Genomic DNA, 27,549 nt, shown 5'->3' on the forward strand with positions numbered 1-27,549 from the left:
TTTGAGAGGGAAGATAACTCAAATATTATTATTTAAGTTATTTTCAAGAAATTTCTGCAAAAAAATTTGAGTCACCTCTCAACGTCCAAATGTACTAATATTTTTACAGATGCGCCCTCTGGTCTAATGTTGAATTTTTTCTTACAAACTGATGATTTATTTACTGTTCTAAAACCGGTTGAGATATACAAAGGAAATTTGGTAGAGTTTAATAAGTAGCTATTGTGCATTTTTTGGCATACAATTAATAATTTTTCTACTCACCATTGGCGTGCATACGGGTCATATTATCCGTCATGTTACCCATATGCACGCCAATGGTGAATATAAAATGCTTAATTGTATGCCAAAAAATGCGCAATTATTACCTCTTAAAACCTACCAAATTTCATTTGCATATCTCATCCGGTTTTAAAACAGTAAATAAATCGTCAGTTTGTAAGAAAAAATTCAACATCCCGTAATTCGGAAAGGAAGCATTTGCGAACATATGTTTATAAATCAAACGATCACTATTTTCATGCAGAATTACCCCTTAAAGTTTGTCACAGAAACACCCTGTATTGATTAAGAACGTTGCTAGTTGTTAAAGTACCTAACTTTTTTATTATCCAACATAAACAAATGAGTCAAAAAGCAAAATGTTAAGAAAGCAAGCCTAAGGCTACAGTTGTATTTTAATTGCAATATTTTATATGCGCTAGAATATTCCACGGGGCGTTCCGAACTTTGAGAAAAAACACACTATCATTGCTACGCCCGGTGTACAATGACACTTACCTGTTTAGCAACAATATTATTACATCGATATTCTTGAAGAATAAAGCTATCTTCTTCTTCAAATGCAAATCCACTAATGGATGTTGGCGATCACATTTTCCATTAACTCTCTGTTTCTTGCAATGTGTATCAGAGATTGTATGTCGTTAATCCCTGTCCATTGCCTTATGTTTCGGAGCCAGGACATTTTCTTGCGTCCTATTCCTCTCTTGCCTTCAATTTTACCCTGGATTATAAGTTGAAGGAACTGGTATTTTTCGTTTCGCATGATGTGACCCAAATACGCCGTTTTTCTTTTCTTGATGTTTTCGAAAAGCTGACGTTCTTGGTTGATTCTTTTAAGGGCATCCACATTTTGTGACTTTCGCCGTCCATGGTATCTTTAGGATACGGCGATAAAGCCTCATTTCGAAGGCTTCTAATCTGTTTATATCCCTCGTTTTAAGTGTCCAGCCCTCTATGCCATATAGCAGCACCGACCACACGTAGCATTTAGTAAACCTTAGTCTCAGTGTAAGGTCGAACTCTGAGCAGGTCAGTACCTTCCTGAATTTTACGAAAGCTTGTCGAGCTTGCTCAATGCGACATTTTACTTCCCTGTACGATGCCCAGTCTTCAAAAAGCCACGTTCCTAGGTATTTGAATTTGCTCACTCTCTCAATGGACTTAGTATTCAGTGTTATGGTGGAGTTTTCAAATGCATCCAAGTTTCTGGAGATGATCATGAATTTGGTCTTTTTGGTATTAATCTCTAATCCCATTCGCTTACTGTATTCTCCGATTATAGTGACAAGTTGTTGAAGATCTGCTACGTTGTCGCAAATTAAGACAGCATCATCAGCATATCGTATGTTGTTGATCAATACTCCATTCACTTTGATTCCCATCTCTGCATCTTCCAAAGACTCTTGAAATATGGCTTCCGAATAAATGTTAAATAAAAGAGGGGAAAGCACACATCCCTGCCGAACACCCCTTCTTATATGTATGGATTTGGATATAGAATTGTCTATTTTTAATTGTGCTGCCTGATACCAGTACAAGTTTTCAATGCATCTTATATCTTTTTGGTCTATATCAAGCTTCTTGAGGATCTACATTAACTTGTGATGTTGGACACGATCAAACGCTTCTCGTAGTCTAAAAAGCACAGGAATACGTCCTTCCTCTGATCGTAACAATTTTGGACCAACACTTGTGTTGCTACTATTGCTTCTCTTGTTCCCAAACCTTGCCTAAACCCAAACTGAGAATCACTGATGTCCCATTCACATTTTTTGTATAATCTTTGATGTAGTATTTTTAAGAATATTTTTAAAGTGTGACTCATCAGGCTAATGAGTCTGTGATGCTCACATCTTTTTGCATTGACTTTTTTGGGTAGGGGAATAAATGTAGAGAGCAACCACTGCTGAGGATAGCAACCAGTTTCATAAATAAAATTAAATATTTTATGTAGTGCTGAAATTCCCCTTTCATCTAGTAGTTTGAGTATTTCTGAAGGGATTTCATCAGGTCCAGGTGCCTTATTGTTTTTTGAATATAATATTGCCTTTTCTATTTCCTCTTTAGTGATTGAAGGGACAGTCAGCTGGTCGTCTGTATAAACTTCACTCATGGGTCTTTCGTCATGAAAGAGCTCCTGGATATAGTTTTCCCATATATGAATTTTCTCTTTTTCACCTAGCTCTACCTGGTTATCCTGATTAACTATAATAGTTGTTCTTCGTTTTCTGTATATTCCAGCAGTCTCCTTAAGCTTTTTATGTAAATTCCGAACGTCGTGTTGTCGTTGTAAATGTTCTAGATCGATACATTGTTGCTTAAGCCATTCATTTTTTGCTATTCTTATCTTTGCTTTTATTTGCCTGTTAATGTTTTTATACATATTGCTGCCATCTGGGTCATTCTTGTGTCGTCGTCGTTCATCCATTAGTAATAGTATTTCTTCTGTCATCCATTTTTGCTTCTTGTTCTTTGGTTTGTACCCCAAGTTGCTTTTCATGATGTCTGTTACAGCACTTGTAATCGTATTCCATGTTGGTGTTAGATCTTCGGTAATGTTTGTCGTCAATATTTGAATTTGTGTGTTTATTTCATTACTTATTTCTGCTTGTATCATTGGATCTTTCAGTTTATCCAATGCGATCTGTTGTTGAGTTTCAGGCTTGTTTTTGCATGAAAGAGCGATCTTTATAACGGCCACTAATAGTACATGGTCAGAAGGCACATCTGCTCCAGGATATGTGCAAGCTCTTTTGACAGTTGTGCTGAATCTACCGTTGATGAGAATGAAGTCTATCTGATTTCTTATTATGTTCTGACCTCTATCGGCTGGAGATTTCCAAGTATGAAGGCGACGGGGGTGGAGTTGGAACCATGTGTTGGTAACTCTCTTGTTTTCTTCCTTACAAAATTGTACAAGTCGGTCACCCCTTTCGTTCCTTGTTCCAAGACCATAAGGTCCAACTAAGTCTTCAAAGCTGCCTTTCCCTATTTTGGAATTAAAATCTCCCATAATTATGTTAACATCATGTTTCTTTGTCAATTTAAGCAATTCTTTGATTTCACTATAAAAGTTTTCCACCTCTTCATCTGCTGCATCTGCAGTTGGTGCATAGACCTGTATGATGTTGAGATTATTTGGCTTCGCTTCAAGTTTTACCAAGGCTGTGCGGTCGGAATATGGTACAAACTCTGTGACAGCTCTGATCAATTTTTTACTTATCATAATCCCGACGCCTTTTCTATGATCGCTATAATAAAGCTATAATATACTAAAAAATCACTAAAATCGGACAACAGGTTTAGGAAATACGAGACATTAAAAATGTCGTATTTTTAAGGTAGTGCGTTAATTTTGATGCTTAGTGTATTTTTGGGGGTCTTTAATATATATATATATATATATATATATATATATATATATATATATATATATATATATATATAAGTTAACGACCCACATTCCGCAACATCAGCTAGAACACGGTAATGACCGTGAGAAGAGTAAGTCCCTGAACCAGAGAAACGCTGACGAAGACATCATACGTTCATAGTTATCAAAATGTTACATTTTCATTTCTTAGTTTAGAATTATAATTGTTTAGTTCAGATTTTGCTTTCAAACTGTAAAGACTACTTTCTTGTGTTAAATAAATATTTTTTAAAAAAGGACTTTCGGAAAGATTTTATATTTCTGGCGCAGTCAGTAGGATAGTCAAACGGGCGTTAGCGAATATAACTCTCGGTTCGTTTTTACGATTTTTTGACTATTCGAACAGTTTTCGCGAAGTGAATTCCAGTTGGGCGAATTGAGTAACCTGACGAGAAGATTCGTACCGGAGAGACTTTCAAGCGAATATTGTGAGTGTCTCGACCCAGTTCCGAAGCAGTTCCATGGACAAGATCGCTACATTACTGTAAGTGTTTAATGTCATATAGAGAGCCTAATTTAACACTAGATTCTGATTATTCAGACAGTAGTAACTCAGATACAGATTCTGACTCAAATTTAACTAATTTAGCTAATTTACCTTTTAATAAAAATAATATAAGTTTTTCGAAAATATTAGAATTAAATAATAAATTTAAAATGGCTGTTCCACAAGTTCCTCAACTAAAGAAAGAATACTTAGATATGATTCCAGATTTTGAAGGAAATCATACGTTACTTCCTAGATTTTTAGAAATTTCCGAAAAACTTGTAACCAAATTTTATAATGCTACAGATGTGAATGATTTTCAAAATGAATATTTGATGTCAAGCATAATTGCAAAAATAAAAGGCGAAGCCGCAGTTAATATTTCTTCTTGTAATCTTAGAACTTGGCAAGATTTAAAAAATGCTTTAATTAATTCTTATTCAGACAAAAGAGATATTTATACTTTAAACATAGAAATTTCAGATTTGAAACAAGGCAATAATGAATCCCCATTTGATTTTTATAACCGAATACAAAAATTATTAAATCTTCAAATATCTGTCTTGACCTCAAAAACTGAACATGCTGCTGAAATTAATATTCTTGGTAGCTTCTTCCGAAATTTAGCATTAAGAGTTTTGTTACGTGGGTTAAAAGAACCTCTTGGTACCTTAATGCGTACAAAGAATCCTCCAGATTTAAATTCTGCGTTAGGCATCCTCACAAATGATTTTCAGATATACCTCGACCAAAATAATTCTTCTCAAAGCAAAAATCACAAATCTTATCAAAATAACAATTATTCGTCTAGACCAAAATCCAATTTCCGACAAAACCAACAAAATAATTATCAACCCCAAATTCAATATCAACCGCAAACTCAATATCAACCAAGGAATCAATTTCCAATACAGAGAAATACTATGGATCCTCCGAATCCCCAACCGAATCCTCAAAATATGAGACAAAATAATCAAAATAATTATTTCCAAAATAATCCTAGTACAAGTAGGAATTTTAATCGAAACTCCAATGTATTCCAGCCAAATCCAAACAGAAAATTCTCAAACCCTACTCCAATGACTATCACAACCAATAATACTTTCAGACCATCACAAAACTTCCAAAATAGGACTCGTTTCCGTAACCCCAATAATTTCGCAAGCCAAAATATTATTCCGGAAGAACTGCATAACATAGATAATACAGACTGTCCTGAAAGTTCATCCCAAGAACCTTTTTTAGAAGAGATAGCCTCGGAAGAAAACCAGAGCATGTAGAATTATTAAACTTAACTAACAAAGAATGTGAATTGCCGTACATAATTTTCCCTGAGCATAATTTAAAGGTCCTTATAGATACTGGGAGCACTAAATCTTTTATTACACCAAAAATAGGTGAAAAATATTTTAAAAATTCAATATTTAAAAAACCATTTCAAATTTCCACTGCTCTTGGAACTACTAAGGAAAATTTCTGTACCGTAATTCCTTCTTCCTCTATATTTAGGCATAAAAAGCCAATAAAATTAACTTATCATATTTTTAAGTTTCATGATCATTTTGATTGCTTATTAGGATTAGATAATTTAAAACTATTACAAGCAAATATCGATTTAGTAAATAATTTATTAAGAACACCTTGTTCTTCAATTAAAATTAACTATTATAGTCCGAGCGCTGGGAGCACGAATTGTATAGTAGTGTCTCCACGTTCCGAACAAGTAATTAAATTAAATATAAAAAATATAGAAAATGGTGACGTTATCGTACCTTATACAAAAATAGGGAAATTAGAAATTCCCCAATGTCTTACTAAAGTTGTTAATAAAGAAGCTTTATGCACTATTACTAACTCATCAGAGTCACATTTTAAAGTTGATTTGACTTCACCAATAGAAGTTGAAAAGTTCGATGAATACGAACAAATAAATCATCCTAATCTTAATTCTATTTATGCCGAAAAATTCAAATTTGATATTTCTAAAATCCGCACGGAACATATGAATACCGAAGAGCGGAATTCAATTTTAAAACTTATAAGAGAATTTTCGGACATTTTTCATATTGAGGGCAACCAATTGTCTTTCACTAATAAAATTAAGCATAGTATAAAAACTTCTAATGAGATTCCAGTATATTCTAAATCATATAGATATCCGGAAATATATCGTAAAGAAGTCCAAAATCAAATTCAGGGCATGTTAGACCAAAATATTATCCGACATAGCAATTCTGCCTGGTCCTCGCCTATCTGGGTTGTCCCCAAAAAACTTGATGCCTCCAATAAACGTAAATTTCGTGTTGTAGTCGATTATCGACGTTTAAATGCTATTACTTTAGGAGATAGATACCCCCTTCCAAATATCACTGACCTCTTAGACAAATTAGGGCGTTGTCAGTACTTTACCACGCTAGACTTGGCTTCTGGGTTCCATCAAATAGAAATGGCAGAAGAAGATATCCCAAAAACCGCTTTTAACACCGAAAATGGTCACTATGAGTTTCTTAGAATGCCATTTGGACTTAGAAATGCCCCAGCTACATTCCAGAGAGTAATGGATAACATACTAAGAGGCATACAAAACGAAAAATGCCTTGTCTACCTAGATGATATTATTATATTTAGCACTAGCCTGCAAGAACATATTACAAATTTAAGAGAAGTATTTCAGAGACTACGTGAATCTAACTTTAAAATACAGTTGGACAAATCCGAATTTTTAAAGAAAGAAGTGGCTTACTTAGGTCATATTGTCACTCCAGAAGGAGTAAAGCCCAATCCGGATAAAATAAAGGCTATTAAAAATTTCCCAATACCTGCTACTACCAAACAGTTAAAAGGCTTCCTCGGATTATTAGGATATTATCGAAAATTTATTAAAGATTTTTCAAAAATTACAAAACCTTTAACATTGCGACTAAAAAAAGATAATGAAATAAATATTAAAGACGAAGACTATGTACAGTGTTTTAATATCTGTAAAGATCTTCTTACAAATGAACCAATTCTGCAATATCCTGATTTTACTAAACCATTTAATCTGACAACAGATGCAAGTAACTATGCAATAGGTGCAGTTTTAAGTCAAGGAAAAATTGGTTCTGATCTCCCAATTGCCTACGCGAGTAGAACACTGAATGATTCAGAAATAAACTACTCTACCATTGAAAAAGAACTCCTAGCTATAGTCTGGGCAGTTAAGTATTTCCGACCCTATATTTTTGGACGTCGCGTGACCCTCGTGACAGATCACAAGCCTCTTCAATGGCTATTTTCATTAAAAGATCCCAGCTCAAAATTAGTTCGCTGGAGATTAAAACTCGAAGAATATGATTATGAGATTGTATATAAAAAAGGTGCTCTAAACACAAATAGCGATTGTCTATCAAGAATACGATTAAACGCAAACGAAACTCACGACATAGAACCTGAAACAAATCAAGACTTCTTAGATTATGTAGAAAATTTTGATGAAACTTTATTAGGTACCCCACATAACGTCGACTCAGAGTCTTTGATTGTTGAACCTGACGAAACAATAAATGGCCAAAATGAAGAAGATGTCAATGAAAATGACGGTGCTACAATCCACACAAATGAAGAAAATCCCATCACAGGTATACCTATATCAGAAAGCTCAGTAAACACTGGAATGAATCAAATTATCATTTCTCAAGTTAATTACGAACCAGCAGAACCATCTATTATAAAACTTTATGATAAAAAACAAAGAACTCTCGTACAATTTTCAAAAAATGACACTGAACGTGACATAGTTAAATTTGTAAAAGACTATATAATACCTAAAGTTAAATATCACCTGTACTTCGAAGATCCTATATACGAAACTTTTAGTAACGTTATACAAAAATATTTCAAAAATTCGCAAATAAACCTTATTAAATGCACCAAGAAGTTAATCGATATCCCAACAAACGAAATTGAAGAAATAATAAAAAATTATCATGAAGGAAAACAGAACCACAGAGGAGTAGATGAAACAGAAAATAGAATAAAAGCCTTATATTATTGGCCGAATCAAAGAGCATCTATCCAAACTTATATAAACGATTGTGAAATTTGCCAATTAACAAAATACGATAGGAGACCTATCAAACCCTTATTTAATATAACACCTACTGCAACTAGACCCTTCCAAATTGTTCACCTAGATTCAGTCACATTAGAAAAAACAAAATTTTTAACTATAATAGATTCTTTTTCTAAATATGGTCAATTATATAAAATAAATTCAGCTCAAGGTATCGAAGTAGCAAATGCATTAATTCGATATTTTACTCATCACTGCATACCAGAGCAAATAATATCCGATAATGGGACCGAATTAAAAAATTCAGTTGTCAAAGAACTTTTAGAGCTACATAAAGTAAAAGTACATTTTATAAGCTCTCAACATCCAGAATCTAATGGAATTGCTGAGAGATTCCATTCAACCATAATCGAACATATTAGACTACTAAATAATCAAAAAGAGTACAAAAATGACCATATTGAACAAAAAATAAATTACGCTTTACTAGCTTATAATAACAGCATCCATTCAGTAACAAAAATGAAACCACATGAGTTGATTACGGGACATATAGATAGTAATTCTCCTTTTGATATCAATATCGAGCAACAAATTTTAAATAATTATATTTCAAACCATAAAGAAAAAATGAAAATACTTTATTCTAATATCAATAAATCCTTGCAAAACGTAAAAGAAAAAGTAATCTCTAAAGCTAACGAAAATCGAGAAGAATTGCCCGAAACAATCCCTACTAAAGTATTTGTTCGTAATAAGCAATATCAAAGTAAAACAAAAAATAAATACCAAGCTGAAGAAATAAGTAAAATTAATAAAGAAAGAAAAACCGCGAAAATAAAAACTAGACATAAAAATACTGCCGAAAATATCCATTTTTCTAATGTTAAACGACCTAAAAGAAAACCTTACAAATTTTCAGGTACCTCGCAATCGGATGCGCAGCAATCCAAATAAAAGATGTTACCCATAATCTAGGCATATTACCAATCAAATTGGGACCTGCCAAACTTCAAAAATCTAGCCACACTTTTGTCCATTACTATAACTTAAATCCACTTTTAGAAGAGTATGATAACTTAAATATGCAATATGATCACCTAAAAAATAATCTTTCTAATTGTAAATTTTTCAATAATGAAACAAAAAATTATGTTAATTTAGTAGAGTACGTCAAAGATAATATTGAGGAAAAATTTGAAAACCTAAACATACATACCAAGTTACAAAAAAATAAAAGAGGTATTATCAATGGTTTCGGTTCAATTATTAAAGCTATAACAGGAAATTTAGATGCTGAAGACGGCGAAAAAATTAACTCAATACTAGAACACTTAAAGACAAACGAAGCAAACTTGCAAAGCCAAATCAATAATCAATATTCGCTAAGCCATGAAATTATCAGTAACTTTAATGAAACAATTCAAAATATTCAAGAAAATGAAATTAATTTAAAATCCAAAATTTTAGCAATAAAAGATATAGTAGATTTCCAAACAAATCTTGAAAATGTCAATTATTTGAAAGACATGTTTAATGAAATTATAATAACATACAACTTAATACTCGATACAATGGAAAATGTCCAGAATTCGATTACATTTTGCAAATTGAAAACATTACATCCTAGCATAATAAAATCAAGCGAATTATTTAACGAACTCCAAAAAATTTCGTCACATTACAAAGCACAGCTACCATTTGAAGTAAAATATGAAAACATTTTAGATTTCGAAGCTATTTTACAAATAACTTGCAAAATAGAAAAGAATCAAATACAATATTTTCTTTCAATCCCTATTGACTATGAATCCAATTTTGATCTTTATCATTTATTGCCAATTCCCACAAAAAGTAAGTCAGAATTTGTCATCATGTTACCAAACTCAAGATATTTATTAAAAAATGAAAAAATTATATTTCCTCTAAATGACATCTGCACACATAGTAAGATCTTCCAATGTCCTGGTTATCTGCAAATTAATCACGAGCACTCATGTGAAGACCAAATTTTATTTTTTGGCAACTCTACAGACTGCCAATACCTAAAAGCGAAAATTCCAGGAAACCATATCGAAATTATTCCAGAAATCAACCAATATTTAGCTGTCTTTCCTAAAGAAGAAAAACTGATCATTAAATGTGCAGAAGAAACGCAAATAAAAATTCTAAACGGCATTTATCTAATAGAGAATGCACCTTGTAAAATTATTTTCCAAAATCAAGAATTAACCTTTCAAGACGTCACATCAGGGCAACCAATGATGATAAACTCACCACAATTAAATTTCGATATAATTAAAATAGCACCAATGGAAATAAAACTAAATTCGCTAAAACTTAAAGATATTCCAAATCACGAAATAAAACCAATATTTCAAAATACGGCTCTGTACCACATTCCAAGTATTTGGACAATTCTGTTGTACATTGGAATAATTACAACACTTATTATTTTACTCAAAAGGAAAATAGCAAAAACAAAGAGAAACGATTCCATAGAGGAAAAAGAAGAAAGTCCTAACCCCGGCATAGAACTCCCTCGCATGGCTTCACTCTTGGGGAAGAGGAGTTAACGACCCACATTCCGCAACATCAGCTAGAACACGGTAATGACCGTGAGAAGAGTAAGTCCCTGAACCAGAGAAACGCTGACGAAGACATCATACGTTCATAGTTATCAAAATGTTACATTTTCATTTCTTAGTTTAGAATTATAATTGTTTAGTTCAGATTTTGCTTTCAAACTGTAAAGACTACTTTCTTGTGTTAAATAAATATTTTTTAAAAAAGGACTTTCGGAAAGATTTTATATTTCTTATATATATTTATTTTAAATTATAGCAAACAAATCAAATGAAAATATCCACTGTAAAAAATATTTCTGAATTGTTTTCTAATCTAAAACTACCTACAACATTTATACAATATATATATTTTTAATATTTCTTAAATTTTCAGAGTATGATGAAGCAAGAAATTGGGTCGATAAACATTTAAATTTCGATGTGAATAGGGATGTCAATTTATTTGAAGTTACGATCCGAGTTTTGGGAGGGTTACTTAGTATATATCACTTTAGTAAAGATGATATGTTCTTAAAAAAAGCGGTAAGTTATTTACATAAATGTTAAATTACAAGTGATATACTATTATTAAAATTGCATTGGAAATAATGTGTACATATTCGCCTTATATTAAAAGTAAACGTAGAATGACTTAGGTAATAATTTTTTAAAACATGATTGACGACAGAAATTGATTAAACATTGCAGATTTTGAGAATTAATTAGAATGTCAATGTCAACAAATATGGTTTGACAACAAAGACCAAACTGAATGTATCATCTTTTTCTTCTTCTACGGCACTACAGCCCAAATTGAGCCTTGGCCTCCTTTATTTTTTACCTCCACCCTTGCTTGTCTGTGGCTGCTCTTCTCCATACACGGACTCCTAAAAGGTGCTTGTGCGTCGCTGTTTACTGTGTCTTCCCAGCGCTTTCTTGGCTTTCCAACCGGTCTCTTTCCCTGCATTCTAGCATTCAGTGCTCTTTTTGGTAGCCTATCCTCTCCCATTCTTATCACATGCCCGGCCCATGGCAGTCTTTGTATTCTAATGAAGTCTGACAGGGGGACTTCCTTATAAAGTTGATAAAGCTCGTTGTTGTATCGACTTCTGAAGATTCCGTTTTCCCTCACAAGTCCTAGTATTCTCCTCAGTACTTTCCTTTCGAATGTGTCGAGTTTGTTTTTGGATGTTTCTTTCAGGACCCAGGCTTCACTGCCATAGCATGTTATTGGTCGAATTAAGGTTTTATAGATTCTCATCTTTGTATTTCGGTGGACACTTTTAGACCGAAATATATGGGAGAGGGCAAAATAAGCTCTGTTTGCCTGCGTTATTCTCTTCCGTATTTCTCCATCTTCTGATCCGTCGGCATATATTTCTACTCCCAGGTATGTAAACTTTCCAGCCGTTTCAATGTCATCTTCATGTATAATGTTTTGTGGGACTATATTTCTTCTCGTCCGAGTCATTATTTTTGTTTTTTCTGTGTTAATTTCCAGACCTAGCATTTTTGTTTGTGTTTTTAACTCTGCATATGTTTCCTGTGCTCCTGTTGATGTTCTACTCATAATATTAATATCATCGGCATAAGCGTCCAGTTGAACCGTTCGGTTGGTCAGTAGATTTCCTCGTCCAGTTTGCATTTGCCTAACTGCATACTCCAGTGCCAGGTTAAACAATGTTGGGGCCAGCCCATCTCCCTGCTTTAGTCCTGCGAAATTTTGAAAAAGCCTGTCCGGTGGTTTTGTATTCGTAGACATGCCTGAGTTTCATTCATTTTGGCTTTAATGAGTCTTATTAGCTTGTGTGGTTTTGCCAATTCAGCCAATATATAGTATAGTTTGTTCCTTTTGACTGAGTCGTATGTCTGTTTGAAATGTACAAACACGCTGTGAACATCAATATCGTGTTCCCATGATTTGCTCAAGATCAACTACACTGTAAATATTTGATACACTGTCGATCTTCCCCGTCGGAAGCCCGTCTGACACTCTCCAATAATATTTTCTGCTAGTGGTTGGAGCCGCTGGTTTATAATATACGTGAGGACTTTATATGCTGTACATAGTAGAGAGATTCCACGGTAGTTTTTGCACTGGAGTTTGTCTCCTTTTTATAGATCGGGCATACTATACTTTTCTTCCAGTCGTTGGGTATTTTCTCTTCTTGCCATATGTCTTTGATGAGCGCGTAGATGTGACTTGCTAGGTGGTCGCTACCTACCTTATACAGTTCTGCTGGTATTTCGTCAACTCCCGGAGCTTTATTGTTTTTCTGGGCCTTAATAGCATCGAGAACTTCCTCTATAGTTGGAGCTTCTACTCCATTATCTACTTTATTCTCTTCTACGTAGTTCATACCCATTTCATCTTCCATGTCTGCTTGTGTTCCAAGTAGGGTCTGAAAATAATCCTTCCAGGTTTCTGTGACTTTCTGTTGGTCACTGATTATTTGCCCACTTTCATCTTTACATAGACTTGTTTGAGGTTTATACTCACTTCTTATCTTTGTTAGATATTCGTATGCCCCTCTAATTTCGCTGTTTTTGAAATTTTCTTCCATTTTTTCTATTTTAATAGGCTCTCTTTTTCTTTCTACATATCTTGTCGGCTTTCCGTCTTGCGACTTCAAATAATGTTCGTCTTTCCCGTGTTCTTCTTGTTATGTACATTTTGTGTGCTTCATTTCTTTCCTCTATTGCTTGTCTGCACTCGTCATCAAACCATTCTTTCAAAATTTCAAGAGGACCATTTCAAATTTCAGGAGGACTTGCAGTGAATTTTATAACTATGTCATAAAAACAAGGCACTCCTAAAAGCGGCAAAATCGAATGAAAAATATAATTTTAATAAAAAATAAATAATTTACTTAATCTACGATTTTTTTTTGTAATTTCGTCTGATTTTTATTATTATGTAGGATTAAATATAGATTATAGAAACACCTTGTAGTCCAGTAAATGAACGGGAAATTCGGCGATACCGTGTAATTTTAAGGATCAACTCCTAATTGCATGAAAATTTGGACGGCTTGTGCCGTTGGTTGCTTTTACTCGGGGGGTGACAGTCATCCCTAGTTGGGGGTGAAAAACCGCGCGTTTAAAAAAGTCCAGATATGGATAAATTGACTAATTCTAAGCAATTTTAGTTCTGTAGAATTTTAACTTGCTTAATACTTTACGAGTTATTTACGAATGAAAATGTTTATTTTTCGACAAAAAAATCACGATTTCAGGCCATTCTCACAAATAATTCAAAAAGTAAGTATTTGATCGAAAAACCGGTAAACCTTACAGATCGTATAAAATAAACAATACATAATATATAAAGTAAATGCTAAAGCGGTAACTTGTAACGATTAATTTTATTTACGGTGCTAAATAGGGGAGATTTTCACGATTTTTTTTTAACAAAAAAAGGTGCCAAATTTATTTTGAGCGTAACTCGCTTGTTTTTAATGCTAGAGACTTTTATTTACTACTGGGCTATTGTTGTTTATTTGTTCCGATGTACAACCCTAAATCCCGATTTGTTTTTGCTTATGTACCGATTAAAAACAAATCGGACCTGGCAACACTAGTGGACGCTGCTGCTGTCAGTACTACTTTTTTGATATTACTCCATTTGCCCTCTATGGAGTGCAGTTATAGCGTCCTTAACTCATTTACGACTTCTTGTTCGAACTTCTCTTTACATTTCTGAATCTTCAGTATTTCCAGGTCCAGTTTGTTTGTTCTTTGTTTCGTCTCTCTTTGTCTAGATTCGTTGTCTCTATGCCTTGTAAATTTTGGAAGTCAGATATTTAGGATGTTAACAGAAAAGGTTCTAACAAGGAAAGTTTCCGATTTAAATTAGTGTCTATTATTATATTTAATAATGGATTCTGTATCTGGGGCTTTCCTATTTTCTTTCACTAAAGGAAGAAGTCAACAACAAGAATATACCAACAATAGCAGATATGAAAATCTGAGACACACATCTTCAATCACACAATACATAATATGCAACATATCAATACACAAACAATACAAACTAATTGTATATTTTTTTAATGACTTTTCTTTTTCCATTATCAATTTTCAGACTGAATTAGCAGATAGGTTACTTCCATGCTTTGATTCCGAATCTGGCATTCCATATTCTGACATAAACTTATTTACTAGAAAACCACATGCACCCAAGTGGTCACCAGATAGTAGCACTTCAGAAGTTACTACCATACAATTAGAATTTAGAGACCTGAGTAGGGTTACAGGGGATCCCAAATATGAGGTAAGCACCAAATAGAAATATTTAAATGAAAAACTGAAACTTCAATAACAGACTTCCCAATTCTTAGAGCGTAGGCGCAAAATTTCGTGCCAATGTGATTTAATACCATTTATTTTTTTCGAATCCTGAGAAAACTGATAAGTATTTTTCAACAATTTATACGCATACTGAAAGATTACATTATTACCGAGGACCGAAAGTCCCTTAGAATAAGCAAAAAGTTTGTTTTGAATCAAATATTTGATGAAAATGAAACTGAATTTTCTCTTTTTTTTTCACCCCTGTAACTCATTTAAATAAACATTATAGAAGTTTTCATTGACTTTTGGCCCTCAGTAATAAAGCAATCTTTCATTCTGCGTTTAAATTTTTCAAAAATACTTATTAATTTTCTCAGGATTCGAAAAAAAAATGAATGCATTTAAAACACATTGGCGCGAAATTTTGTGCCAATGCGTTTAATGTTTATAAACAATTGCGATGTGAATTAAAAAAAAATAGTTTTTTGGTTCTATGGGCCGTACAAACTTTTTTAAAGATGCGTTTTTTCATAACCCTTTTTTTTTAAAGATGGTATACTTTGTTTTTATTTTATTAAAGTAAAAATGACCGAAGGCATGTAAATTGTTTATAAGGCGAAAAATGGTATTTCATTCTGCTTCAATTATTTGTAACTAAACAATTAAAAATGAATATACTTTTTTAAAAATATGAAAATTTGAGACCTTACGAAGGGTAAATTTTCATAATTTTTAAAAAAGTAAAAAAAGAATGTGTGTGTACTTTGTACGCACGTAAGAAGTTATACTTCTATTATATGATTTAAACGAAATTAATATACTTTTTATTTATATTTTATTTAAATATTAAACTAATTTATACTTACTACTTCTCAAACATTTTTATTAAAACAGTGCCAAAAATTAAAATAATAAAAGAATAAAACACACACAAACACATTAAAAATGCCACAAATGGTTTCTGAACATTAATTGTCGGAAAATTTTTTAACTAAATACGTATTTTCTGAAAATAAAATTATATAATAAATATACTTACAATCATAAAATCATCATCATCATTCTCTTTGCCTTATCCCTAAGCGGGGTCGGCTTCCCTAATTGCATTTCTCCACACAATTCTGTCTTGGGTCATATCAATGTTAATCCCCTTTACCAACATGTCCTGCCTTATCGCCTCCCCCCAGGTCTTCTTTGGTCTTCCTCTCCTACTCCTTCCAGGAATCTGCACTTCAGCTATTCTTCGTATTGGGTGATTAACGTCTCGACGTTGAACATGACCGAACCATCTTAACCTATGCTCTCTCATTTTGGCATCAATTGGTGCCACACCTAGACTTCCCCTAATATACTCATTTCTAATTTTATCCTTCTTTGTCACTCCACTCATCCATCTAAGCATTCTCATTTCCGCCACATGCATTCGTTGTTCCTCTTTCTTTTTCACTGCCCAACATTCAGTTCCGTACATCATAGCCGGTCTTATGGCTGTTTTATAGAATTTTCCCTTCAGCTTCATTGGAATTTTTCTGTCACACAACACACCACTCGCTTCTTTCCACTTCATCCATCCAGCCCTAATTCTACTGCATGCATCTCCATCTATTTCTCCATTACTCTGTAATACCGATCCTAGGTACTTAAAACTATTGCTTTTCACAATCATTTCACCATCCAAAGATACCATTTTATTTGTAGTAGCTCCATCTTTAAATGAACATTCCAAATACTCTGTTTTTGTCCTACTAAGTTTTAAACCTTTTTCCTCCAGAGCTTGTCTCCACTGTTCCAGTTTTTGTTCTAAGTCTCTTTCACTATTTCCTACTAACACGACATCATCAGCATACATTAAGCACCATGGAATGTTACCCTGTAGTTTCGCTGTTATCTGGTCCAAAACTAATGAGAATAAATACGGACTAAGCACAGAGCCTTGGTGCAATCCTACTTTCACATGAAATTTATCAGTCTCTCCCACACCTGTCCTAACACTAGTCGTTACTCCCTCATACATATCCCTCACAATCTTTACATATTCACCAGGGACTCCTTTCTTATTGAGTGCCCACCACAGAATCTCTCGAGGAACTCTATCATATGCTTTCTCAAGATCAATGAATACCATATGAGCGTTTGTTTCTTTACTCCTGTATTTTTCCATCAACTGCCTTATAATGAAAATTGCATCTGTTGTTGATCTACCCTGCATAAAGCCAAATTGATTCTCGGATATTTCGGTCTCTTCACGTATCCGTCTGTCAATTACTCTTTCCCATATTTTCATGGTGTGGCTAAGCAGTTTTATAGCCCTGTAGTTTGTACATTGTTGTATATCTCCCTTGTTTTTGTAAACAGGTACCAGTATACTGCTTCTCCATTCGTCTGGCATTTGTCCGACTTCCATAATTCTATTAAATAGACCTGCTAGCCACCTTGTTCCTGTCTCTCCCAATGCTCTCCATACTTCCCCAGGAATATCATCTGGTCCTACCGCTTTTCCTTTCTTTATTTTTTGAAGCGCTTGAGCCACTTCCTCGTTGGTTATTTTGGTGACCATTGCTGCTACTGTCTCCGTTGACTCTACAGGCTGTCTGTCAAATTCTTCATTTAATAAGCTGTCAAAGTACTTTCTCCATCTCTTTTTGACTTCCCTTTCTTGAACTAGTATTTTATTATTTTCATCTCGGATACATCTAATCTGATTAAAATCTTTTGCTTTCCTTGCTCTCTGTTTGGCTATTTTATATATCTTCGTTTCGCCTTCCCTGGTATCAAGTTGATCATATAGGTTTGAATACGCTTCTGCTTTGGCTTTTGCTACTGCTACTTTCGCTTCCTTTTTCGCCACCATATAGTTTTGAAGATCTGTGTCGGATCTGGTTTCTTGCCACTTTTTATATAATTTTCTCTTCTCTTTTATTTTTGCTTGTACTTCGTTTGACCACCACCAAGTCTCTTTATCCTCAAACTTTTTTCCTGACGTTTTCCCAAGTATTTCAATAGCAGTCTCTCTAATACTACTGGCCATTTTTCTCCAAATTGTATTAGGGCTTCCTTTCATGTTCCAACATATTTTTTCTACTATTCTTCTCCTGAATAGACCTTCTTTCTCATCTTTCAGCAGCCACCATTTGATTTTTTGTGGTCCTCTCCGATATTTTTGTTTAGTTTCGCTTTTTACTTCGATGTCCAGAACAAGCAGCTTATGTTGTTGGCTTACTGTCTCACTCACTATTACCTTGCAGTCCTTGCATTCACGTATGTCTTCTTTCCTTATCATGAAGTAGTCTATTTGGGATTGATGTTGTCCACTTTTGTAGGTAATAAGTTGAGTTTCTCTCTTTTTAAAGAATGTGTTAACAATCGCCATATCCAATGCTGTTGCTAATTCAAGCATGTCATCTCCAGCTTCATTTCTAGTTCCAAAGCCTAATCCCCCATGTATTGTTTCATATCCTGTCTTGGTTTGGCCCACATGTGCATTGAAATCACCTCCTATTATAACTTTCTCCTCTGCTGGAATATCACTCAGTACGTCTCCTAATTGATCATAGAAAGCTCTTCTTTCATTCTCACCCAGACCTGTTTGGGGAGCATATACACAAACAACATTCAATACCTCTTTATCAATTACAAATTTCACTGACATCATTCTATCACTCGTTCTTACAACTTCTACTACGTTACCTTTCATTTCACTATCAGCAATTATACCAACTCCATTTCTAGTGTTACTACTCCCTACATACCACAATTTGTATCCTTCACCTAGTTCTTTCGCCCTTTGTCCTTTCCACCTAGTTTCTTGAATACAAGCAATTTGAACTCTTCTTCGTTTGAGCGCATCCACTAACTCCAGACTCTTACCTGTAAGACTACCAAGATTCCAAGACCCTATCCTGATTTTTCTAACCTGCAATGGTGTTCCCCCTGAGATAGTCCTCACCCGGAGATCCGAACGGAGGCTCATTTTACTTCCGGAACATTTTACCTCAGGAGATGCCATCATTTCAGTATAAGTTTTTACTGCGTTTGGAGAAGGTCTTTTCATTATTATGGCCTGAAAAGATTTTTGGATATTTGATGCCTGAATGCCTTTTCTATCAGCACCATACCCTGCCCTGCACGTTTAGCCAATACACCACCAATGCAACCAAAGTGCAGTATTACCCCACACCCGCCTGCATTTTTCTGTATAGGCCAGGATCCCTACTGTAAGGACTGCCCTATAAGCCAATGTATTGTTGCCCGTATCCCGCCGCTAGGAGGCACGTACTTTGGTTATTTCGGGATACACTTACAATCATAAAATGTATAAAAAAAATAAAAAAATAAAAGTTTTTATTGGGATTTGAACCAGCTATCAGCGCGATTGGTATATTGGGGTTCATTCGCCCTAAACGCTGCGCCACGGAGGCAATGTGTCATTATGTGCGAAGATCGACTAACTAAACGGATTAAGCTTTTGACATTTTTGAATCAAATTAAATTATTTTGATTTTGAATTGAAATGATTTAGAATTGAAAAAATACAACAAAACATAGAGTAAGAAAACAATATATTAGGTGAACATTGATAGAAATTTTGATGGTAATCAAATTATGCAAATAAAAGTATTACATACTATGTATTTTGGTAGGTTCAAATAGGTAGGAACCTATGATACATTTACAATTATTACGTACCTGTTGCTTTTAAAAACTATTTAAATGTCACTACAATTATAAACTTTTTTGTTTCTGTCCTCACAACAATAAAACTAATATATTATACATTTGTTTACCTTCATATTGAACAATTATTTATTATTGACAGATCATTTCAACACCCAATCAAAGCCCGTATAACGACTAATACCATACTGTCGGTGTGCGCATGCGCGCAGATCAATATAAATTCACCCTCAATCTCAATCGCGCCTAAAGAAGTATAACTTCAAAAACAATTCTGAGTATTGACAAAGCACTTGCACAGTCATTTCTAAATGACCTTTTTCTCAAATAAACAAATATAATAATTGTTTAAAAACTACTCAATCAATTGGGCCCTTCTTTTGCACCTACAGAGTGAGTTTTATGTACGGAAACCCTCAATTATCTCGGAAACGGCTTGCACGATTTTTATAGATTTTGGTTGGTAAAGTTTTCTAATATGGCTGATATTATAGTGGTAATTACATTGTTATCAGATCTTCCGTTTTTCTGGAAACCTAATGAACTTTCTTATTTCAAATGTATCATCCCGATTCATCCCGTAAATTTTTTGGCTTTTTGAAGTGCTTAAGAAATATTGATTATTTTTTAAGTGATATTCCCTATACCTAAATCCCATAGTTTCGGAGATATATATTGCTACATTTATTAAAAAAATAATAAACAAATTATAAAAATCAATTTTTTCGGGCCGGGTAGACATTATTTTAAGTTCTTTGGATCATTAGAAACAAAAAAGGTCTTTTGTAATTTTTATCTAAAAATAATGGTTTTCGAGTTATAAACAATTTAAAACTGAAAAAAAAACGAAAAATTACGATTTCCAAGGTTCAAAAACACAAGTAAAAAATATAATTTTTGAAATTGCGAAGTACCTTCTTCTATCAGCCTCCCATAAAAAATTTTCGCAAGTTTTATTCTAAAACATTGTTTTTTAATTGTTAATGAAGAGGATATGAGAGGACGGGCGATCGGGCTAAATTAACAACTAAAAAACAATGTTTTAAAATAAAACAACCCCAAATTACTTATGCATAATTGATAAAATAAGGTTTGAACTTGAGTTTAGGCACTTCGTAGTTTCAAAAATAATATTTTTTATTTGTGGTTTTGAACCTTGAAAATCGTCAGTTTTCGTTTTTTTTTCGGTTTTAAATTGTTTAAACTCGGAAACGATTAACTTTAGAGACACATTACACAAGACCTTTTTTTCCTAATGATCCAAAGAACCTAAAATAATGTCTACTCTGGCAGAAAAAATTGAATGATTTTTATAATTTGTTTAGAATTATTTTTTAAACTAAATGTAGCAATAACTCAGAAATTATGGCATTTAGGTACAGGGAATATAACATGAAAAATAATCAGTATTTCTTAAGGACTTCAAAACTCAAAAAATATACAGCGTGTTCCATTTGAAATAAAAAAGTTCATTAGATTTACAGAAAAACAGAAGATCTGACAACAATGTAATTACCACTATAATATCGGCCGCATTAGAAAACCCTTACCCACCAAAAATCTATAAAAATCGTACAAGCCGTTTCCGAGATAATTGAGGGTTTCCATACATAAAACTCCTCTGTATAGTGACTACATAAAAACCCACACTGTGAAATGTGGTTTAAATATTTTTATTGTTTATTTTATTAATTATAAACAATTTAAAAAATGCTCATTTTCTGTTTAATTTGCAATAACTTTTTTGCTTATAAACATTTTTTAATTTAGAAAATTTCATTTAAAAAAATAATAAGATAATAAAAACAAATTGATAATATAAAAAAATACAAATATAAATACAAAAAAATATATACAACCAAAACAGTGTATTATTTAGATAATAATTGTAGTATGTTAGTTTTGTAGTATTTAGAGTTAGAAATACAGAGAAAAAAATTGTTTGTTTTTAAAATAACAAACTGTCTGGCTAATTGGCTCGGCCAAGGCCATCAAATTCACAGATAAAAAAAAGATTAAGTATTTTCAAGGAAGTCGTCTATTGACTGTAGATTTTTAAATACTTCGCTTCCTAGGTATACACACATAAAGTTGCAAATCTACTTTCTCTATTTCGCTTTTTCCATACGCCCATTTATTACGCTTCCTTTTTGGAGACACATTTTGTTGCTGCTCTTCCTAGCATAACAAACTAACAATAATAATTTTTGGATCAACCTTTCATGAAATATATGTAAAGTCACTGATGAGACAGAAGTGATTTTGCCGGTACATGCACGTTACGGCACTTAATTCCGGGCTGTAACGTTCCGTTGCCGGCCGGTTCGGTCAAGTAAGCGCGTACTTTTAGAGCAGTATTGCAATCTTGTTTAGTCATACCAATATACTGCTTTAACCGCAGAGTTTACTTCTAGCAATTTTCCGTTTTTTTATTCTATTCCGTTTTTTTTGCATGTGTACATTCGCTTCGGCTAATTTATACAGGGTGTAACAAAAATACAGGTCATAAATTAAATCGCATATTCTGGTACCAAAAATAGTTCGATTGAACCTAACTTACCTTAGTCCAAATGAGCATACAAAAAAAGTTATAGCCCTTTGAAGTTACAAGATAAAAATCGATTTTTTCCGATATATCGAAAACTATTAGAGATTTTTTAATTAAAATGGACACGTGGCATTCTTATGGCAGAAATATTTTAAAAATAAATTATAGTTAAATTTGTGCACCCCATAAAAATTTTATGAGGTTTTGTTCCCTTAAACCTCCCCAAACTTTTTTGTACGTTCCAATTAAATTATTGTTGTGGTACCATTAGTTAAACAGGATGTTTTTAAAACTTTTTTGCCTCTTAGTACTTTTTGGAAAAGCTAGTGTTTTTATCGAGATATTTTGAATATTTGTCAAATCCACCACATATTTGTACACTGTTACGTACGATTGTAGAGACCTGGTCATAATATGAATTTTTTTTTTTATAAATTACAGTTTGAAGTATATTTTGAACCATATTAGAAAACAAGCCAGATCTCGATAAAAGGTGCCTCATCGGAAAAATACTAAAAGGCAAAAAAGTTTTAAAAACATCCTGTTTAACTAATGGTACGACAATAATAGTTTAATTGGAATGTACACAAACATTTGGGGCGTTTAAACGCACAGAACCCCATAAAATTTTTATGTAAACATATTAAAAAAGAAGCCGCATCTCGATTGAAACTGGTTTATCGAAAAAATATTAAGAGGCAAAAAAGTTTTAAAAACATTGTGTTTAACTAAGGGTACCACAATAATAATTTAATTGGAACGTACAAAAAAGTTTGGGGGGTTTGAGGGAACAAAACCCCCATAACATTTTTATGGGGTGTGCAAATTTAACTATAATTTATTTTTAAAATGTTCCTGCCATAACAATGCCACGTGTCCATTTTCATTAAAAAATCTCTAATAGTTCTCGATATATCGGAAAAAATCGATTTTTATCGTGTAACTTCAAAGAGCTGTAACTTTTTTTGTGTGCATATTTTGTGTACTAAGGTAAGTTAGGTTCAATCGAACTATTTTTGGTTCCAGAATATGTGATTTAATTTATGACCTGTATTTTTGTTACACCCTGTATATGTGTATCTCAAATTTCATTTCGGATATTACATGTAGACTTGTTAAAAGGGTTTCAAAAATTGTCTTGATCTTACTTTTTGTCTATTTTTCTATATATCTATCTTATCAAATTGTGGACATGTTTTTGTCCTGATTTGTGCTTTTTCTAGAAATATTGGTAGTAATTAAATAGAAGGTTATGATATACAGATTTTAATTATTTTTAATCCTATGTAATTTCGATTACGTTTTTTTACATCGTTCATGACTACTGGTTTTGATAATCCAATGTCAAGTACCCCATAATAAACCACTTAACATAAATAACGTATTATCTGCCTGCTACCTTTTTAACAAAGATAAAAATGTATAAATTATTATTTAGTAAAATACAATTTCAATTATTGTTAACGTGTTACTGAAACATCGTTAATTTATGTCAAAATACCTTTTATTTAATTCAATATAACAAAACTGTAGTAATAAAATATAATATGGATTTGTAAAGAGATACATAATTGACACTGTAAAGTTTTTAAATAAATCAATCCTTCATTTTTCAAGGAACAAACTCTACATTAATTACTTTTTCTCTGCGTCAGCATGTCTCAATTGCCGCAATCGGCGTCCTAAATGCGATTCAGTACCGTAAGGCAACTTCGGGAGAACCTTCTGCTGTTAGGATAATTTTTGACTAAGTCTTTTACCGGCAGATTTACTCAGATCTTGGAAGAATAACTTACCGGCATATTGCAACCCAGATCTCTCAAAACCAAATTAGAGGATTAGAACATATAACTTGCCGGCAAATATTTAATTTTCCTCTTACTATGTGATTGAATTCATCCTATCATCAAGCAACACTACTGCCAAAGATACTTTTGATCTCCAAAATGCTCAAACATCGCCTGTATCGGCGAAAAGTAGATACCGCCTCACGTAGCAGACCGCTATGTGATCCTCTCTAGATCTAATTCGGTAATCCATACTTGAGTAGTCGAAACTCAGATCCAGCATCGTCAAAGGCTAAATCCCCACTGAATTCCTTACTCTCGTGCCTCGATGATCTTTTCCGGGCAAAACAAAACTCTTTTGCGATTGGATTTAATTTCGCTTCTCAGCGCTGGTCAATGTAAATAAACGATTTGATTCTCACGCCAGTCTTGATTTAAGCTCAGATAAAAGGCAATTTGGACTGGATAAAATAAACGTTTCGATGTTTGTTCTATTTCCGATGTCCATCAAGAGACACTAAGTGCTTTTCGCCGAAGTTTTTGGATGAAATACTAATTTTCATAACAATCTTTAGTTTTAATAAATTAATTTAAGACGCAGAACTAAAACCTTATACGGGACGAAACCTTATGCGTGAATTAAAATTTATAAGGTTTTTTTGGATTGTTACAATGTCTGGAAGAAAATTAGATATAAGTTTAAAATTGTACCTTGTATTATTTATACATCCTACATCCTATAGCTAGTTGATATCAGGTTGTTAAGAAGATTTTAAAAACATAACAATGTACAATGTACAGGATGTTTGATTAAAAATAAATATTATAGACATAGACTATGCTAGACTTGCGTTAATCACGATGTAAATTTAAATTTATATAGCATACTTGAATTTAAAAGCATTTTTATAATTTTCCGAAATAAGACCACAAACAATTTTATTCAATTAGTGGTTTCCACAATGTGTAATATAATAATGGAAATAATACGTTGTTAATCTGTTGACACATTTTTAAATTTCAGAATGCCGTCGAAAGGGTGTCAAAAATAATCCACAAATTAGACAAAAAAGATGGATTAGTTCCTATATTTATTAATGCAAATACTGGTCAGTTCCGCACTTACGCTACTATAACGGTAGGAGCAAGAGGTGATAGTTATTACGAATATTTACTTAAGCAATGGGTACAGACTGGAAAAACTATAGACTAGTAAGTAGAGTTTATTATTATTCCATTTTTTTAACAAACGTTTATAGTTCTTGTATTTTTGCCATTTTAATCTTGTTATTATATAAATTAATATTACAGAAATAATAGTAAAATCACCACGTTTCCGGGGTTAACCGCGTCGTTTTTCTCCATACCAAGCTTTCAACATCCTCTCTGATGTCTTCTTCAGGGTTTCTGGGGTCTCAGTCTCCTGAGCCCCAGGATCTCTACACTGATCACTGCACTGCTTCTTCTGCTGAGAACGGCGGACGATTCATTTTTTACCGTCAGTGATGATGTGATTTAATGGCGTGACGTTTTGGGTGGGGGTTGGCGCGAAGATTCTTTTCTTTTTCTTTTAATTTTTGTAATATTTACAATCCTAACTAAGAAAAATATGTAAATTATTTGACTATAAAAATATTAACGTGTAGAGGGAGATACATTGATCACTCTCTTTACTAAATTAAATTAAAATAAGTTTAATTATTATAGGTTATTCGAATCTTCTTGCTAGGTCCACTATTTTGAATCTCTTCAAGGTTTCTACATCATACTCGCATCAACTCGTTTGGAAGCGATTCGAGTCTCTTGGAATATTTTTTGTAATATTCTGTTATTACTATTTTTATGTTGTTCTGAAGCTATTTCCTTGTGGCATTTTTATAATGAACTATTTTAAATGGGAAATAAGGCACAATTTTACCAAAAAATTAATCTATTAATGTTTCGACCTTAGAATATAAAATAAACAGGAAGGAGTCTGTCATATATCAACATCTTAAATTTCTAGCGGAACCGGCCATCTTGAACGTCTGTGGATGACTCATAAGTTTTTGTCAACGAGGTAGAAGATGTTTGTGTATTGGATCAGCTGTGTGCTTAGGCGTACCATCTGGTAAAGCTCCTGTATATGCAATCAATTAACTGACGTTATTAGTATAATAAAATGTTATTTAACTGACTTTTCAACAAAATATTATATTAATACGTATTTTCTCTTGATCTATAGCTGTTTATTTAACATCAAAGATGTAATAAAATCGTTAAGAATTTCTTTTCTTCCCTCTTTTAAAGGTACGTCACTGGAGATAGAAAGCAAATCTGACAGCTGATCGCCGCGCCATTTGCAACCTCCTTCCTGACTCGAAGGTTTTTCGCATTGTACTCCTTCCTGGTTTATTTTATATTCTAAGGTTTCGACGCCCAAGTCGGGTGTCGTTGTCAAAATACAAAATAATACTAAATAAACAAAAATGTTGTTGTTTAGTAAAAAATTCTTCTAATAATTTATTTAATCTGACTCATTTATATCGGCAATTCAGGCATGTATTATACATTTTAAAGTAGACGACTTTAAAATGATATTGCCAATATTGATGAGTTGCGTTCCTGGGACGACTTTACTAAAAGATAGTTCATTCGATTACATGAAATCAACCCCAACTCAAGAATATCCGCCACAAAAAATCATAGCATGTGATCTGTCTTTAAAAAGACAACAAATGCAACGATGGCAGTAAAATTCTCGCGCTAGAGATTCCATAGTAAATCACGAGGGAAACCAGGAAAAAACCTCGTGATACTATCCCGACATCGTAAGTATTTGGGCTTACATTTAGTAACTCTCAGAACTAATACCAAATTCTGACTTTAATGTATCTATGCTATTTTAAATTATAAATAATATTAATAATACATAGATATTATATAAATAAAACTAAAATATAAAATATGTACTCACTCGATATGTTAATGACTTACTAATCGTGGTATTTTCTTTCTATTGACTTCCTCTTTTAGTATGGGTAACCACATCCTACTGCATTCTACCGAGGAATTTGCGACACAATTGTTTTCATTTAGCATAATTAGAGCCGCTTCTTTGATTTTTCTCTTTTTACTATCTGTTTCTTTCAGGACTATACTTGAATCTCTCCACTGAACTCTATGTTCATTATCCCATGCGTGTTGACATATTTGAGATCTATCAAATTCTGTATTTTTAATATAAGACTGATGTTCACTTATTCTAACGTCTAATGGTCTTGATGTTTCACCTAAATAAAATTGTTCGCATTCACAAGGTATTTTATAAACACAATTCTTTCTTCTTTCTTGTTCATTGTTAGGTTTAGTTTTAGATATAATAGATCTCAATGTGTTTGTTGTTTTGAATGTTGTTGAAATGTTGAATTTATTTCCTATT

The 27,549-nt window shown here is 33.0% G+C and overlaps 1 protein-coding gene across 3 annotated transcripts in view; it reads left to right on the forward strand.

Annotated features, from left to right (window-relative positions):
- Positions 1-27,549, forward strand: part of LOC114329217 (endoplasmic reticulum mannosyl-oligosaccharide 1,2-alpha-mannosidase) — an 87,396-nt gene that overhangs the window by 42,128 nt on the left and 17,719 nt on the right. For all 3 annotated transcript variants that reach the window (XM_028278254.2, XM_050655982.1, XM_028278256.2), the window contains 3 exons: positions 11,221-11,369; positions 14,911-15,099; positions 25,153-25,340. In XM_028278254.2, coding sequence (XP_028134055.1) covers positions 11,221-11,369; positions 14,911-15,099; positions 25,153-25,340 — 526 coding nt within the window. The remainder of the gene's footprint in view (positions 1-11,220; positions 11,370-14,910; positions 15,100-25,152; positions 25,341-27,549) is intronic.

Source organism: Diabrotica virgifera, chromosome 7 (assembly GCF_917563875.1).
Source record: "Diabrotica virgifera virgifera chromosome 7, PGI_DIABVI_V3a".
Lineage (NCBI taxonomy): Eukaryota > Metazoa > Arthropoda > Insecta > Coleoptera > Chrysomelidae > Diabrotica > Diabrotica virgifera.